Below are 17,033 nucleotides of genomic sequence, written 5' to 3' on the forward strand. Positions count from 1 at the left end.
AATTAATATGTTTTATAAATTAACTTAGAAATTAACTGAATAATAATGTTAAGTGTGTAGTACAGAAATATATAGAGAATTACATTATATAATTTAACATTAATTCTATATTGTTAAAATGTAATTAAAATAATAATAGATATTTTGTTTTGTGCGAATAATCACTTATAACAAGTGATTGTGTAAAATATAATATATTATTCAGTATTAACATAAAAAAGAAATATCATTGTATAACTTTATATTTTTTGGTTTCACATTCCAATATAAAATTTTCATCTATAGAAATATTATACTCAATTAAAAGAAAAAAAAATAAACGTTATTTGATGTTGATAAAAATGTTTAATCTTTTATGCAAAGATTGTTCAATCCATATTTTATAAATGTATCTTTGTTGTTTTAATATTGTAAAAATAATATATTTGTCTCAAATAAATATGTAAAACATACCATAAATGTACCTATGCTAAAATATTTTATTTGTTTTGTTATTAATGTAATTATTATATTGAATGAATATAAATAATAATAAAATACATCTACATAAAATATATATATAAATATTATATATAAACAAAAATTTTTTATATTTCAATAATTAATATCTAGTAATTCAGCATACATAATCCTAACAATAACTAATGTTTTATATATATGTTTTACGTATCTATCTTATTTTTTACATATTCGATATTATATAATTTATTTTTGTAAACAAATTGCATTATTATATTATATATATCATCATTTTTTCATATTTTTTTTTTGTTTTGTTATATTAGGGATGTAATTCAATAATTCAACATTATCAAAGTTCTTAGGATTATTGAAATTCTAATATAAAATATTAAGTATAAAGCACATATTTAAATATATTTATGTTCAATATATATTTTTTATTATCTTACAAGAGAATAGAATGAGTCAAGAAAATATGATTATAACAACATCTTATAAACTATATATGTTCATTTTGTGCAAAACATCTTGTTATATATTTTCAGAATTTGTGTTTTTTTTAATGAATTAAAAATATTTTATAATTAATGGTCAGGTTTTAGCTGCTAATTGATGAACTGCTAATTGAACACGTAGTTCTATACAAGCATCTTTTTCTTCTATAATACTGCGAATTAAAGTAGTCATTTTTTTCTAAAATAAAAATACAAGTAGAATATTAATTTAAAATTTATAGATTAAATTATAAATTTGTATAAGTACCTCAAGTAACTGATTTTCTTTAACTAATTGTATCATAGCTGTCATCTCTGCTTCATTCGGCGAATGTGCTCGTTCTTTTGGTTTTTTTTTTTCAGGACCACGTTCTATTAACATTTCCATTAACCGTTTAATTTCGTTCTTTTCTTGATTTATTCGCGATTTTAGTAATGCTTGCATATTCAATAATTCTTCATAAATTAAACTCTCTCTTAATTTGTCAATAGCATTTTCATGTTCAAGTTCTACTGCTGAAACTGAAATAAATGTAATAAAAATGATATCATAATGATATCATGAATTGATTTTAATCATCATTCATACCATTTTCATTTGTTACAGATGAAATATTTTCTTGTTCATTAAATTGTGGTATAATTGTAGATATCTCGGTAGAATCAACAATATCTTTATCATGTGCATGAACATTTCGTTCATTTTGAATAATATTTATATTGGTTATATTGGTTGATTCTTTATTGTCTTCTAGAATATGTGCTTTACTATCCTTTTTCAATGTTAATGTAGATATTGATTGAGTTTCCGGTTTTGCATAGTCTATATCTTCTTCTTCTGTTTTTGTTTTTTGTATATTTAATTCTACTGCAATTTCATCATTTGATTTTACTTCTTCATCTAAACTTTTTTGCGCACCTTCCATCTTTTGAACCGTTTTATATTTTCTCTAAAGAGAAAAAAATTGATGTTATATTTTGCAATTTTTATTGATATTTTTAAATAAAAAAATAAATATTAAAATAGAACCTTCAATTGCGTTATCATACGTTGCACTTCCCATAATTGTTCTTCGCGTAATTTTGTAACAAAACCTGCATTCATTTGCATGTGTATTTGCGAAAGTAATGATTCTTGCTTAGATAATTCAGCTGCTATGCTTTCTACAGAATCTGGAAGATTAATACTTCCAGATGAAAGTGGCGGCACATATTTCGTTAATTTTACATTTGGAAAAAGAGCTTTGCAATGAAACAATAAAGCTAATAATAATCTATGACTCATTTGTAATACGGGACTTAATGTCATTGAAATGGTTTGAGCATTCATTTTAGTAGTTTTTTCCTGAAATGTTAATATGAAATATATTTTATGTAAGAAATATATATATTATATATAAAACAGTAAGTATATTTTTTCAACATACTCGTATTGTGACATGATCTAAATGTAATATAATCCATGCTAAAAGAACATTATTACATTTAGGAAGCTGCTGAGTTAAATGTAATAATTGTGCTTCTCTTTGAGCAACATCTTTTGTAGATGCTGCTTGTTCAAATTTAGATATCATTTCACTGCTTTCTAAGACTGGCTCTGGTAGTTCCCTATATTATTAAAACTTTAATCTTGTAATATTTCATTTTAAAATATTTATTAGTATATATATATATATATAGTATTTAATATAGTGATATACAAACCTAAGAAATAATATTAATAAACTTGTAGCTACTGTAGGTTCAAATTCAAATAAATTTACAAATTCTCTATGATTATATAACTTTTTTAAATGCTGAACTTTTGATTTCACTCCTGGAACTTTATATAGACCTTCTATATTCATTCCATGTTCTTCTATAAAGTCAATGCAATCTCTCACAACTAAAGGTAAATCAATGCCATCATGACAACGACTTCTTTCCACTGCTAAATGCAGACTAACACCAAATACTGGTTGCCCCTCTAGATAGATAATTATTCAGAAATTTAATTCTATATACTATCAAATAATTTTATATTATACATTTTACCTCCAATATCTAACCCATCTTCTGCACTGTGTTTTCCTTTTTTACGATCTTTAAATTTTTGTTTTGTTTTATCTTTGTCTTTTTCTTTACGTTTTTCTTTCTCTATATCTTTTTCATCCTTATCTTTTTTCTTTTTATCTTTCTCCTTTTCACCATCTTTTTCTTTACCCTCTTTTTCTCTGGATTTTTCACGTTTTTCTTTCTTTGATGGAAACTTGAAAGCTTTAGTCTTTTTTGATTTTGAAGGACTTCTGTGAGTTAAATCATATGCTAATTCAAGTAATAAATATAATAATTGTATACAATATATGAAAAGATATTTGTTTAATATATTATAAAATATAACTTTTATATTTTAATATAATTATTCACTTTTTATTATATATTTTATTGTATATATAGAAGTAATACTTTCACAATAAAATATACATTCATAATAGAAATAAGAATTAAAATAATTAACAATATAAAATCATAAATATTTGTGATAAGTTTATTTTCCATTTTAAAATGACTATTTTTAAATATTTTTAAAATATTAATAGATACTACTAAACATTTTAATCAATACAACTAATTTTAAATTAATAAGTTAAGTAATTAATATATCAGTGCTAACAATATATAAAAATTAAAATTACTTGATAATATTTATATATCTATATTCTTTATTACAAAAAATATTAATTAAATATAAAAATATTATTGTAAACATAAAATAAATAATTTAATATGAACTTAATTTTTATTTTAAAAATAAAAAATATATAAAACAATTTATAAAAGTTATTAAATAAATGAATGTTTATAACTTATAAAATTTATAAAAAATTATATAAAAAAAAAACATACTTTGTTTCCTGATCTTCATCAGGTGAACTTTCTCCTTCTAAAGTGGCATATCCTCGATCTTTTCGATCTTTTTTTTCTTTTCGTTTACCACCAAGGAGTTCCTTTTTAGAGTGTTTCTCATGTCCACCTTCATCACTAACTAAAAATATATAAATATAATATATAAAATATATAAATATAATTACTAATTATTTTTATAAATATAAATACAATATTTTAAATAGTTAATTAGAAGGTATTTGAGAAAATAATTTATAATTTGATTTATGATTTCTATATAACCTCTTTCTTAAAATAACTATTATGCAAAAGAAATTAGATAATTTGATTATTGATAAATTTACGTACAATCGCTCTCGTTACTTTTTTTAGCTGATTCTGATGCATATAATCCAGGAAATTCTTTTTCTACATCTGGACTTTCGAAATCCATCCTTCTTGGCTTGTTACAATGTTTTAACAGGCTTAAAAATCTTGATACCAAACTATCGATATTTCATTCGAGCTTTTCTCGATTGTCAAAAATTATTCGACCTTCAGATCGATTATCTATATTCGAATTCTTATACGCGACATATATTTTTAGTTCATATCGCGTATTTCGGAAGGCATCCATGGTTTAAAAACATGACCATCAGCTTCTTTACTAGCCATATAAGTGAAATATGCTTGCTTAAATGATATCGAAGGAAATTTTCCATATTCCATTGAATTCCACATTGATCGTCCATATAAAACGCGTTCTTTACGAACTTGACTATAAAACATAGCTTTTTTCATTGCAATCTATAAATGAATAAAATTATAATTGTATAATTAAAATAATAATCTAATTGAAATTTTTTTGTATTTATTGTTTCAAAAAACCTTTTTTTTTATTTTTTGTGCATCATCGAATGTTAAATTCCTAAGTTGAATTTTTGTCATTTTTAATAATGGAGTTCGAACTTCAGATTTAGCGGTTATTGTATCTAACTTGTTCCATAAGTTAATACTCTTACGTAATAATTTCTCTAAAAATATTACATAGTAAATAATAATTTATATATCGAATATTGTGTATATAAAAATAAATTTGACTTACTCTTTTCTTTATCAGTAACAACTATTCCTTTTCTATACATTAGCCAATATTGCAATTGTGGCATTAAAAAACTTTTTGGTAGTTTTGCAAATAGAAATCCTTCTGCTGCCATTTTTTTTAATTCAATCTGACCATTAAGAATTTCAGAAATTTCTACATTTAATCCAAATAAATAGAAAACATAAAAAAAAAAAAATATCTTTTACCTTCACTATGGCCATTAAGTAATTTTTGGAATCATCAAAATCTTCTTCATTTTCTTTATCCGATATATCTACATTTTCTATATTTGATTCGGTAGGATTATTTTGTAATTTTTGAGAAATGTTTAAACGTTTTTGTTCAATTTTATCAGTTTTAATGTCTTTATTATCCGAAATTTTTATTTTACTTCCGAAATCTTTTTGTACTATTATATTTGTATTTTTATTTTTCTTGGATGAGCTTTTTGTTTTAATTTCGGAGGATTTTTTTATTGATATATTTTTAATCTCTGTTTTATCCTGAGTATAGTCAATATTTGATTTAACATGATGCTTAGTATTTTGAGAAATATTTGTTAATTTGCTCTTAGCATCAATAGGTTTTTGTAAAGAGGAAGCTATATTGCGATTATCATCCTGCTTAAATTTTGTTTCATTTTCTCTAATATTTTCATCATTTTCTATATTAAAATTTTGACCACATGTGTCTTTGCAGCTATGCTCATCATGCGTATGATAGACTGGCTGAGGAGCGTAAATTTCTCTAAATGCTTCTTTTACGGCTTCTTGTCTCTTTTTTTTTTCAGCAAGTAAAATTTCTTCAGGTTTTGGCAATGGTCCAGGCGGAATATTTGTAAGAGACCAATGACGATGTAAACAAACACATGGTATTTCATGTTGGCTTGGTTCAGGTGTTTGAATAGGAGTAGCCATATGAATACCACCTACTACTTGCTTAGGTGGTAAATAAGAATAGTTTTCGGCAACGCCAGTTATACAATATTTAATATCGTCAACATATTCATCCTCTCTTGGAATTCTTTTTACGTCTGATATCATTAATTTTGTATTTGGCACTAATGGTTTTGAAATATCTGCGACATTTATATAAGGTTGTTTTTTCAAAGTCTTTAATCGTTTTTGACGCTCCTTCCATTTCAATTTTTGTTCCCTATGTTCAAGTATTTTTCTTTCATATTTACATTCACAAACTGGTCGTTTTGTTTTAAGTTTACGATGCGGTATAGGACAACCCACTTTATTAAATTTGGCACATTTAAGCCAACAAGGTAAATTATCTTTACATCGTGTAAAATATTCTGATAAACTTACATCTTTAAGTGCTAGATTCCAACGTTCTTTTGGTGATTTCGCATTTATTAATGTTTCTCTAGTCTTGTCAAGTTCTTTCATCAATTGAATTTTTTCCTCATCTTCTTCTGTGGCTTGAATACCATATGTATCTATATATCGACTACAACCACAAGATTCTTTATTTTTTGAAACTTCCGATATTTTGGGTGTACTATATTTTTCGAAAAATTTTAGGTTTTGATCTTTACGTTGAGTAAGACACATATCATAAGGAGAATCATAAAGATCATATTCAGGTACATATTCGTCACTTCTACGGGGACTCGGTGGTGGGGTATAATAAATGACACCATCTATAACTTGCATCTTTTTGTCTTCTACTTCTTTTTTTTTTTTTAATAATTTTTTTTCTTCATCATCTTTTTTTCCACCTATATTTCCTCCAATATTATATAATAATATTTTTTTTTTCGCTCTATTTTCCCGACAAATACATGGTTTTCCTCCTGGTCTTACTGGTACTGTTTCTGGAGGATAGTCTGGTTCACTGAGATATACTAAAGTTTTTTTAGTTGGCAATTTTTGCTCTGATTTTGTCCTCCATCCACAAGGACCTTTACTTGGTAATTGTATATCTGCATCTGTTTCATCTTGTGTATCAATTACAGGTTCTACATCATAGTCATATTCTAATTGACATTTTGCTGGAAGTTCATCTGGGATATCCACTGGTTTAACATCATAAGGATAGAGTTCAGAAGATTTTAACATATTTTTCAATTCATATATCTTATTTTTATAAGTTGTTTCAGGATCTATATCCTGATCAATATATATATCTTTCTTTTTATCTCGTCTTACCGATTTTAAATTTGATTGTTTATTTGATTTTTTTTTCTTTATTTGCTTGTTTTTACTTGCTAATAAAATTGGCTTATTTGATTTTTTCGAATTTTTGTTTTTCTTGTCTTGTTTATAATTTGTTGCATTATGTATCTTTTGTTGAAATGTTTTGTTAAATTGATCATCATGTATTAAAGATATTTCTTTATCAGATATAGGTTTTTTAGGATTTTCGTTTTGTTTTTCTAAATATTTCGAAGATGAAGGATTTTTATTCGTTTTTTGATTGCGTTTATTATTTGATTTTGAAAGATTTTGATCTTTTGTTTTATCCTTTTTCATACTAATTTGTAATACTTTATCATTCATTTTTTTAGTTTTTACGCTTGAAATTGATTTTTTATCAAGTGTTTTTGTTTCATTTTTTTCTTCGCTTTTAAATTTTCCTCGACTTTGTTTTTCCGCAATTTGAGATATAGAAATTTTTTCTTTTTTCGAACTTTGAGATTTACTTACTTTTTCACTTTTAAATTTTTCTCGATCACTTTGTTTTTCGTCAATTTGAGATATACTTTTCAAAATTTTTTCTTTTTTCGAACTTTGAGATTTACTTACTTTTTCGCTTTTAAATTTTTCTCGATCACTTTTTTCCTCAATTTCAGATATACTTTTCGTAGGAATTTTTTCTTTTTTGTCTTTTAGAAAAATTTTTTTTAAATTTTCTTTTTTAGTATCTAATTTAGAATTTTTCTCTAATGCAATTTTTTCAGTTTCATCTACTAATATTTTAGATTGTACGGGCGTTGCTGGTGGTTTTGGAGAACTAAGCTTTAATAACGTTTTAAAATCAGTTTCAGATTCTTTTTCTGTTGGTGCTGTACGAAATATATTCCATGGATCATCATAACCATGATAAGTGGGATCAGGAATAAATTTTTTAACTTTCTTTTCCACAACCTTTTCTTTTTTTCTAATTTCTATGGATTGCGGACTCATATAACATTTCTCGTCACGTTTCTTTTCTTTTTCTTTTTTGATAGGAGGTGGTGCTTCCTTTAATACTTCTTCTTCTTCTTCAACTTCTTCCTCTTCTCCTGCTAGTTCTTCTTCTATAACTATGTCCCGTTTTGGTATTCGTGTTCCAAAAGGACCTTCACAAACAGCTTGACCAGGTTTTGTTCCACACGGAGGACTCTAAACAATAATATGATATTATTATATATTATAATATTATTAATTATAATTTTTTATCATTATTTCTTATAATTATAATTATAATTTCTTATAATTATAATTAAATTAATTTATAACACTTATATAAATATAATTATAATTAAATTAATTCATAAACATAAAACATACTCTTAATATTTCTTTTCGTAATTTTTCTTGTTCTGCTAATTCTTCTGGTGTTAAAGTATGCAAAGTACCCCAAGGTGCTCCACAAATACCCATACCATGTTCATCCCCACATGGTTGAAAATCTGCAATACTATACATTTTCTTTTCCTCTGGAGCTTCGGTTTTTTGTTTTTTTTTTCTTTCAGCTTTTTTTTGCAATCTAATTATTTCATTAATAAATGGACTTCTTCTACATGATTTATCACCAGGATATTTCTTACAAGAATATGCAGGAAATTCTTGGGGTCTAAATTTTTGTCCAAAGCATAATCCATCTTCTTTTGTCCATGGTATGTTATCATGACTCAAAGTTGAAGTCAAACCTTTATTAAACATTTGTTGAATTGCACATATGCAAGGCGGAACATTTCTTGGTGGCCTAGGTGGATGTGGCTCTACAACTCGTCCAGGTACGCGTATTAAATCCTCCTGAGCACCAGTAATATAATATTGCGTTTTACCTGTTTCAGTTGTAATACCATTTATTATTAAACTTGTTTTAAGAACATCTTCTGAAGCTATAACTTCTAATAAGTTTACAGTTGATTCTGGAGGAGTTGGTGCAGGAGAATGCATTGCCATTGATCCTACAATATATTTATTTTTATTATCATCTTCAGCTATAGTATCTATTACAAAATAAGGTGCTTTCGTTTCTTTTGTTCTAAAATACGATTTTCTAGTTTGTCTACAAGAACAACAGCTATCACAGCTTGGTCCTGGAAATACTACTTTCGTTATAGCTTCTATATTTTTTATCATTTTATTTGCCTCTCTTTCTACTTTTCGAAATTCTTCATCTACATTTTGCAACCATTCTTGCCAATGACGAGATAAATTCTTTCTACCACTTGGATAAATCTTTTTAGGTCCATCTCCAAGTTTCAATACTGCAAAAAATCTTTCATCGCTATTAGAAGGTACTACATTTGCAATTCCAGTCATTTCATACGTTACAGGACAAGTTGGTGGTTCATCAGAAGCACCAGCTATTATATAATGTGCATGTTTTTCATCAAGCCAAGATTTTTTATTTGGTTGTGGTGGTTGTAAAATTCCACATATTTTATATTCTATTGGTCCTGGTTTCTCAGAAATTCCATTGATTGTAAAATCAAATAATGTATTTTCATACAAAGGTGGAACATTAAGGCCACCAAATTTTTGTGAATCATTTTGTATTTTTTGCATATTTATTGGAGAATTTATTATTTTTTTTAATTTTTCATCTTCATTATTTTCATTATAAAAGTTTGATTCATTTCTAAAAGTTTGATCTTGATGTAATTCAACAGAATTTATGTCATGAATAATATTACTCTTTTTTTTATCTTCTTGTTTTTTATTAATTTTAACAATACTTCTTTCTTTTTGGGAATTTGATTTTGTTTTAGAAACATTTTTTTTTTTTGTCATATGAACAGGGGGAAAATTATTTTTAATATGAATTAATTGACTATTTTCAGGATTGTTTTGTACTTTATTGTGTTTAATTTCTTTGTAATAAGGATTGGTTATTACATTTTTTATATTTAAAATACATTCTTTAGGAGGTAATATTACGTTTGGCAATGGCGTTAATTTACGTTGTTCTTGCCAATCTTGTAAATGATTATAAAAAGTACTCCAATCTGGTCCCATAAAAAGTTCTTCTTCATAGGGCGATTTCATTTTCTGTCTTATTGATACTACTGGCGCAGTTGCTATATAAATAATATATAATAAAATAATAAATTAATAATAATATTATAAATATATTAAAAAAAATAAATTAATACATAATAAAATATTAAATTAATAATATATATGAATAATTTAATGAGAAATATAAATAAATTATATAAATTATGAAATTAATAAGAAAATATTACGTTTTGGATGTAATTTTGGCATTGTTATAGGCGGCAAACGTTTATGTAGTTCTATAACAGTTTCTGGTAAAGTTAAAAATGCAATAGCTGATAAGATTATTCTTTCGTTACAATCATAAAATTTTTCTAAAATTTAAAAATAGAATTAATATAAAGATATAAAATACAAAAAAATAAATTAAAAGTATAGACACAGCATACTATATCCTTCTTCTTCAAAATAATTTCCTGTTAATATTTTATAAACTTCTCTTAAAAATTCGATTACATTACAATTAGAAAATTCTTGCAACTTCTTAATAGCATCTGATGTTAGTGTGAAAAATGTAGATACGATTCCAATTGATATAAGTGTTCTTTGAGTACGTCCTGTTACCATTTCTTCACAATCTTTATGCATTATACATTGTAACATTCTTAAATTTTTTATCTATAAATTAATATATAAATAAATTTGAAAATATTTTAATCAAGATTTAATATTATATTTAATTGATAAAGAATAAAAATTATACTTGATTAATAGAAAAATCTTGATACCATCGAGGATACATATCTGTTTCCTTTTTCATCATAAGCATTACTAAAAAAAAATTATAAAGTTTTTACGTTTTATTGTACTAATTAGGAAATAATAACTAGAAATAATAACTAAATTAAAATTTACTTTTCTTTTTTCCAATTTTAGTATTTTTATCCATTTCTTCGTTATATTTTCTTATTTTTTGTTCCCAAAATATATCTTTTGCTGAATTAATTTCATCTTCTAGATACCATTGCATTGGTCCTTGAAGAAGATATGCAAGTTTTTCATCGTGTAAGTCTTCAAAACCATTAGATTTATTAAATGGTCTTTTTTTTTCATATAATCTTTTTAAATCTTTCATATTTTGTAAACTTTGTTTATTTCTTTTATAATTTTTACGTTTATAATCTCCAACATCTATATATTTGGCTTTCTTTTTTAAAGCATTTTCATAATCTATATAATCAGTGAATTCTGTTCGAAATTTAAAAGTTGGACTTTCATGTATTGCATGTAGAGATATCAATGAAGATTTATATGATTTTAGTTTATCATATTTTGTTAATGGATCAACATCATCAATTGAACAACAAAAGCCATATGGTTTTATAATCATCTTTTTTTCAGGAACTTTTCTATTAAGAAAAAAGTAATATAGTTAGTATAAAATAAAATTTTTGTGTGTTTTAAAATTTTAAAATGTTTTATACATACCTCCTACGGTGTCTGAGTGTTTTTGATTTTAAAGAAACTTTAGACATTCTGGCCAAATGAAGCAAAGATGAATGATAAATAAAATGTATATAGTTTAGTTTTCCATTTAAGTTGTGTTATTATTATACTTGTAAATTTATGAGGTGTATGAGGGATGAAAAATGGTTATTGGTTTGGTGTTTGATGTTTCTATTAATTTAGAATGAATATATCTACAGTTATAAAATATATATATATAATTGAATTTTATTATGATTAAGTTTGTATATGTAATTTTTAAATTTATTTCATATATTATATACAGTATAACAAAATTTAATCAATTAGTTAATTTATTAATATAAAAAAAATAATATTTTGTAATAATTAAAAATACACTTAATAATTATTTTGTATATTTTTTATAAAAAATAAAAACGAAAATTATAATTATTATATAGCATGAAATATATGCAGATTATTATCATTCATATTATCAATTTGCCAGATATTTTATAGATAATTAATGTTTAATATTTTTATTATAATAATAATTTTTTCATAGTATTTATTTTATTCAATAAATATTATATAAAAATTTTTATTTTTTAAACATTGTTTTACCTAGATGGCGCTAAGATGTTATTCATATAATGTTTCAGTAGAATATCTTGATTTACTAAATTAATGTTTTGATGTGTCTAATGTTACTTGCTTGCAGTTAATTAAAATTTGTATTGATAAAATTTGTATTGTGAATGAAAATTATTGATAAAAGTTAAAATAATACTTTAAATTTATTTTTCTATCTTTTGGTAAGTTTATTATATTTCTATCTTAAAAATTCTTAGATAATTATTAATTAATAATAGTGTTAAAATCGGAAAATATTTAGGTTAATTCTTTTTAAATAATTTATTAATTCATATCATTAATCTATATTGCAGTTAATTTATTGTTTCATTTATAGATCTTTAAAGATTTCATTATTGAAAGTATCTTTGATATTTTTAAAAATATTTTAATATATTGCAATAAATGTTTCTAGAATACTTTTGAATACTTTTCTTCCTATGATTAGACATAATATGGTACGAGGTGGTCGAGGTGGAATGATTAGAGGAGGTCGTGGTGGTATGGGACGTGGAATGGGATTTCCTAGAAAACAATTCCTTCCACGTCATCCATTTGACTATACTTTATGTGAAGCTGCATTTCCGCGTGTTAAACCAGCGCCAGATGAGTCAGATTTTCAAATGGCACTTTTAAAAAAGAATACAGACATGTGTCCTACACCAAAGGAACAAACTTCTATTTTAAATTTAGTAACTAAATTACAGAGTGTACTTGACAATTTAATAGTTGCTCCAGGCAGTTTTGAAGCTTGTGTAAATATAAATTTCTTCTATAATTTTTAATTGTACAGGTTATATTTTTTATTTATTAATGATAATTATTATTTAGCAATTAGAAGAAGTGAGACAAGTAGGTAGCTTTAAAAAAGGAACTATGATCAAAGGCCATAATGTAGCTGATATTGTTGTGATCCTCAAAACATTACCTACTAAAACAGCTGTGGAAGCACTTGGTACAAAAGTTAATAATGATTTAAAAACTGTTAATCCCAAAGAAATATTTAGACTTACTCATACAGAGCGTGGTTTTGATATTGCTAATAATGAAGCTACAGTACGTGTACTGATTACCACTTTACATCAGAATTTAAGAAAATTAGAATCTGACCAGCATTTAGATGTAAAAATATGTCAAGGTCATCTTGCTGCAATTAGACATTCCCGATGGTTTGAAGAAAATGCTCATCATTCCAGTATAAAGGTTTTAATAAGATTACTTAGAGATTTGAGAAGTAGATTTGAAGGTTTAGAGCCATTATCTCCTTGGATGTTAGATTTATTAGCACACAATGCTATAATGAATAATCCCAGTAGACAAGCATTGCCAATAAATCAAGCATATAAAAGAGTACTTCAATTACTTGCTTCAGGACTCTTCCTTCCAGGATCTGCTGGTAAAAATTATTATATCTTAATATAATAATATTTTATAAATAAATTTTATATAATATTATATAATATTTGCCATGATTTTATTAAGGTATTTCTGATCCATGCGAGGGTGGCAATATACGTGTACACACAGCCATGACATTAGAACAACAAGATTTGGTATGTCTCACAGCTCAAACATTATTACGTGTCTTGGGTCATGGAGGCTATAGACCATTACTTGAGGGTACTAATAAACTTGCTGTAGAAATGAGTGTGTGGGCAGGTGGTGTTGTTGCTAGTCCTTTAGACAAGGTATACGAACCTCCTACAGAACAAGAACAACAAGAAGATATGGAAGAAAGCAATGAAGAAATGATAACAGAAAGTGCTTAACTTTTTTTATTCAACATAATTATGTTTTCATTCATAGTCCTATGAAACGTCGAGAATTTTGTACTATTTTCTATAATTTTATTGATAATCTTGAGTATCTGATACAAAAATTGATGTATTTAGTATTATACACAAATTTCAAAAATGTATGATTTTTTATTAGCAATAATATATTAACTAATGTCAATGTTTTTACATAATGATATTATGTGTGAATTTGTACGTAATATCTCGAATAAAGTCTGAATTATATGTATATATTAGTGGTAAAATATATAATTCAATTCTATATTATTTTCCAAATTTCCGGAAAAATACATATTTTATTAATTAAAGATTTAAAATATTTTGCTAATATTTGATTATTCAAATCGTAAATCGAGTGTCAAATCAAGATTTCTGTACTTGGCAGTATTAAATATTTTAATAAAATTGAATGAAAAATTCAAATACATGTTTGATTCTATCGCAAGCAAGGATCATTTTCTGGAGTTCGATTGATGCGAGCACAGTTTATTGATCGACTGTTAGCGCCAGCACGAATCGGTACTTTGAAGAGTTTTCCTTGTGGCATACAAATGCAAACTTTATATTGTTCATGACCAGATGGATTTTGTAAAAACAATGGTGTTATTGGTATATTTTTTGTATCAATAGAAACACCGTCTTTAGCATCAAGGATAATGCTTCCATTAACACTTTTTAAAAAAATATCTGTATCTGCACTCCAGATGATATTTTTGCTTTCTATACTGGCACCTTCTGCTCCTTGCATAGAAATTTGATCGTCGGAGTTTACAATGAGACTTTCATTAACTGGTGATGTGATTCTATGCGTTTCTGCAATTTTCACATCAATTTTTTCCACCCCAACAGGCAAACCGAAATTTGGAAAATCAGTAGTAAAGTAAATAATCCCAGTTTTAAAATCTTTTACTTCGAAAGATTCTATTTTTGATATAGTGGTACCATTTGATAAAATCATCATTTTAGCGCGTGTTTCTTCGTATGATCGTTGATTATTTATATCTATTTGTACACCTGCTTCGTCACCAGAGATTTCCATTGGTTCATCTCCGTAACTTTGACAAACTCCTGATTGCAAGCATATCTATATATATGAATATATTATCTATATAATTATATAAAAATATTTCTAAAATATTTTAATATCTGACCTTATCTAAGTCAGTTTTTCCATAAAATTTTACAAGATTTTCATCGGGTATCATTTCCATCGCTTCCATCCCTTGATTGATTCGCAAAACAGCAATCACGGTAATATTGAGGAAGAGATTGCATAATCCAATTATTGCTAGAATAAAAGTTAAGGTCCATAGACAATAGCGTCTTTTAGCTAATTTTTTGTTAGATGCTGACATGATGTGAGATGATACAATTGTTCGATTAACGTTCTCGCAACTAAAATAATGATTGTTATTATAATAAATATTACAGATTCGATTATTAATATGAAATTTTTATTACACCTTATATGAACACTACTGCAACTATTTTGACGAATACAGCCTTTAATTAACGGTCCGTCGCTATTGGATAAATTATCCTCAGCTTTTGATATTGAGGGTGATCCAGTATCATTTCCACATGCGTCGAGAATGGCAGACATTGAATCACTGTGCAAGTGTCAATAATGTAAAATCATATGAATTTTTAACTAATGAATATTTTTTTCTTAAATTGATAATATTGATGCTATTTATATTCAAGTTATAAGTTAAGTACAAGAACAATTAGTTTTTAATTTTAGTAATATATTTATATTGTATGTTGGATTTTTCATTATTCATTTTGTGCACTTTTGCATTATATAAAACAATCAATCTATGAAACGATTCTTACCTCGAGAACAATTGCTTCTAGACAAATGAAAATAGATGATCACTTGATTTTTAACTGCACACGTACACAGTGTAACGAAAACTAAGTAAACTCTATCAACTGGCGCTTGCGCGTCTTTTCGCATCGATGCAAAATATTATCCAAAACTTTTGCCTTAAATACTTATATCAAAATTAATAAAAATCAAATATTCAGTAAATTTTAAAATGTATTTATTAAAAATTCTCGTTACAATCTATCTAATTTTTTACAATCTAATACAAACAATAAATGATATTTTTAAAAAAAATTGAGCATAAAATTATGTTTTTTTTAGTTTTTAGACAGCCCGGCCAAATTATATCTTCTATACATGGAATATAATAGTAAACATGAACATATATACCAGGAATAATGTTACCACAAATTTTCTCTAAATTAGTTATACCGATTAAATTGTACATATTATTTCATTTAAGATAACTAGAAATTCTCCACTATCACCCTATATATATAATAAATTTAATATTAATTAATACTTCTTCTATATTATTTTCAAAATATAATATATTTGACAAGTATCTTTTCTAAGTCCACCAGTATAAATTTGCCAATTATTCACAATTCCAAACTCGAGTCTATTGTCTTTTTCGCTATTAGTGAATATATGATTACATTTCAAATGGGATATCAAATCCAATATGACTTTTAATAAATCACTTGATCTTCATCTAAAAAAAATTAATTAAAAATTATTTTAATATTAATTCGATTATTTTAATATTAATGAAATTTTTTATTATAAATTTACTCTATTCGATTCATCCTTATCCCATTGCATAGCTTTATCATTAATATCTGATAAGGAATGTGTAAACAACAAGATTTTCTGATTAAATATTATATATTATATTATTTTGTTCTAGTTTAAGGAGCACGATGTTGTGACTCAGATGGTGAGATCTTATTCTGTCAATAATTCGAAAATTAACTGCATCTTATCATTATCTGATCTCTTTAAATCATCTAATCGTATCCAAATTGCATTTCTTCTGCAAAAAATTATTTTTAATTAGACATATTATATTATGCAAGTTCATTCAAATACATTAGAGAAACAAACATATTTATCGAGTTTATTTAATATAAAAAAAATTTTTATAAATTATCATTTATTAATATTTTTATTAATTTTTTATTAATATTTTTATAAAGAAATATGAATACTACT

At 25.2% G+C, this 17,033-nt stretch overlaps 4 protein-coding genes across 6 annotated transcripts; 1 reads left to right on the plus strand and 3 right to left on the minus strand.

The window, feature by feature from the left end:
- Window positions 1-839: 839 nt before the first annotated feature.
- Window positions 840-4,405, minus strand: LOC122713742 (ralA-binding protein 1). 2 transcript variants are annotated; one of them, XM_043934473.1, is made up of 9 exons: window positions 4,191-4,329; window positions 3,843-3,981; window positions 2,991-3,260; window positions 2,661-2,922; window positions 2,384-2,564; window positions 1,987-2,301; window positions 1,546-1,906; window positions 1,225-1,478; window positions 840-1,155 (listed from the first exon to the last, which is right to left on the minus strand). In XM_043934473.1, exons 2-9 carry the CDS (start codon window positions 3,859-3,861, stop codon window positions 1,054-1,056), a joined length of 1,764 nt encoding a protein of 587 aa, XP_043790408.1. In that variant the 5' UTR covers window positions 3,862-3,981; window positions 4,191-4,329; the 3' UTR covers window positions 840-1,053. The 2 variants fall into 2 exon arrangements, with proteins under 2 accessions (XP_043790408.1, XP_043790407.1); XM_043934472.1 differs by having other exon boundaries at window positions 841-1,155; window positions 2,991-3,241; window positions 4,191-4,405.
- Window positions 4,284-11,796, minus strand: LOC122713741. Its single transcript, XM_043934471.1, has 10 exons — window positions 11,580-11,796; window positions 11,007-11,500; window positions 10,855-10,922; window positions 10,541-10,769; window positions 10,340-10,465; window positions 8,430-10,171; window positions 5,133-8,261; window positions 4,927-5,053; window positions 4,710-4,855; window positions 4,284-4,628 (listed from the first exon to the last, which is right to left on the minus strand). Exons 1-10 carry the CDS (start codon window positions 11,624-11,626, stop codon window positions 4,425-4,427), a joined length of 6,312 nt encoding a protein of 2,103 aa, XP_043790406.1. The 5' UTR covers window positions 11,627-11,796; the 3' UTR covers window positions 4,284-4,424.
- Window positions 11,797-12,208: 412 nt separating this feature from the next.
- Window positions 12,209-14,410, plus strand: LOC122713743 (interleukin enhancer-binding factor 2 homolog). 2 transcript variants are annotated; one of them, XM_043934475.1, is made up of 4 exons: window positions 12,209-12,373; window positions 12,640-12,946; window positions 13,023-13,587; window positions 13,674-14,410. In XM_043934475.1, exons 2-4 carry the CDS (start codon window positions 12,647-12,649, stop codon window positions 13,958-13,960), a joined length of 1,152 nt encoding a protein of 383 aa, XP_043790410.1. In that variant the 5' UTR covers window positions 12,209-12,373; window positions 12,640-12,646; the 3' UTR covers window positions 13,961-14,410. The 2 variants fall into 2 exon arrangements, with proteins under 2 accessions (XP_043790410.1, XP_043790409.1); XM_043934474.1 differs by lacking the exon at window positions 12,209-12,373 and having other exon boundaries at window positions 12,526-12,946.
- Window positions 14,411-14,412: 2 nt separating this feature from the next.
- On the minus strand, window positions 14,413-15,876 carry LOC122713744. The gene is made up of 4 exons (XM_043934476.1): window positions 15,824-15,876; window positions 15,451-15,597; window positions 15,139-15,382; window positions 14,413-15,071 (listed from the first exon to the last, which is right to left on the minus strand). Exons 2-4 carry the CDS (start codon window positions 15,588-15,590, stop codon window positions 14,424-14,426), a joined length of 1,032 nt encoding a protein of 343 aa, XP_043790411.1. The 5' UTR covers window positions 15,591-15,597; window positions 15,824-15,876; the 3' UTR covers window positions 14,413-14,423.
- Window positions 15,877-17,033: the final 1,157 nt, after the last annotated feature.

This window comes from Apis laboriosa, unplaced genomic scaffold (genome assembly GCF_014066325.1).
Source record: "Apis laboriosa isolate Shangri-la unplaced genomic scaffold, ASM1406632v1 scaffold26_cov146, whole genome shotgun sequence".
Taxonomy (NCBI): domain Eukaryota; kingdom Metazoa; phylum Arthropoda; class Insecta; order Hymenoptera; family Apidae; genus Apis; species Apis laboriosa.

What these genes read in the sequence shown, in the direction of transcription:
- LOC122713742 (XM_043934472.1), bottom strand. Translation starts at nt 4,275, where the DNA reads ATGGATTTCGAAAGTCCAGATGTAGAAAAAGAATTTCCTGGATTATAT. An exon ending in AGATGGGTTAGATATTGGAG is followed by an intron (nt 2,923 to 2,990) that starts GTAAAATGTATA and finishes TTATCTATCTAG; the next exon opens with AGGGGCAACCAGTATTTGGT. An exon ending in TTATTAATATTATTTCTTAG is followed by an intron (nt 2,565 to 2,660) that starts GTTTGTATATCA and finishes TTAATAATATAG; the next exon opens with GGAACTACCAGAGCCAGTCT.
- LOC122713741 (XM_043934471.1), bottom strand. Translation starts at nt 11,626, where the DNA reads ATGTCTAAAGTTTCTTTAAAATCAAAAACACTCAGACACCGTAGGAG. An exon ending in TTTTGAAGAAGAAGGATATA is followed by an intron (nt 10,466 to 10,540) that starts GTATGCTGTGTC and finishes TTTAAATTTTAG; the next exon opens with AAAAATTTTATGATTGTAAC. An exon ending in GCCAAAATTACATCCAAAAC is followed by an intron (nt 10,172 to 10,339) that starts GTAATATTTTCT and finishes TTATTTATATAG; the next exon opens with CAACTGCGCCAGTAGTATCA.
- LOC122713743 (XM_043934474.1), top strand. Translation starts at nt 12,632, where the DNA reads ATGATTAGACATAATATGGTACGAGGTGGTCGAGGTGGAATGATTAGA. An exon ending in CAGGCAGTTTTGAAGCTTGT is followed by an intron (nt 12,947 to 13,022) that starts GTAAATATAAAT and finishes ATTATTATTTAG; the next exon opens with CAATTAGAAGAAGTGAGACA. An exon ending in CTTCCTTCCAGGATCTGCTG is followed by an intron (nt 13,588 to 13,673) that starts GTAAAAATTATT and finishes GATTTTATTAAG; the next exon opens with GTATTTCTGATCCATGCGAG.
- LOC122713744 (XM_043934476.1), bottom strand. Translation starts at nt 15,590, where the DNA reads ATGTCTGCCATTCTCGACGCATGTGGAAATGATACTGGATCACCCTCA. An exon ending in TGCAGTAGTGTTCATATAAG is followed by an intron (nt 15,383 to 15,450) that starts GTGTAATAAAAA and finishes TCATTATTTTAG; the next exon opens with TTGCGAGAACGTTAATCGAA. An exon ending in GAAAAACTGACTTAGATAAG is followed by an intron (nt 15,072 to 15,138) that starts GTCAGATATTAA and finishes TCATATATATAG; the next exon opens with ATATGCTTGCAATCAGGAGT.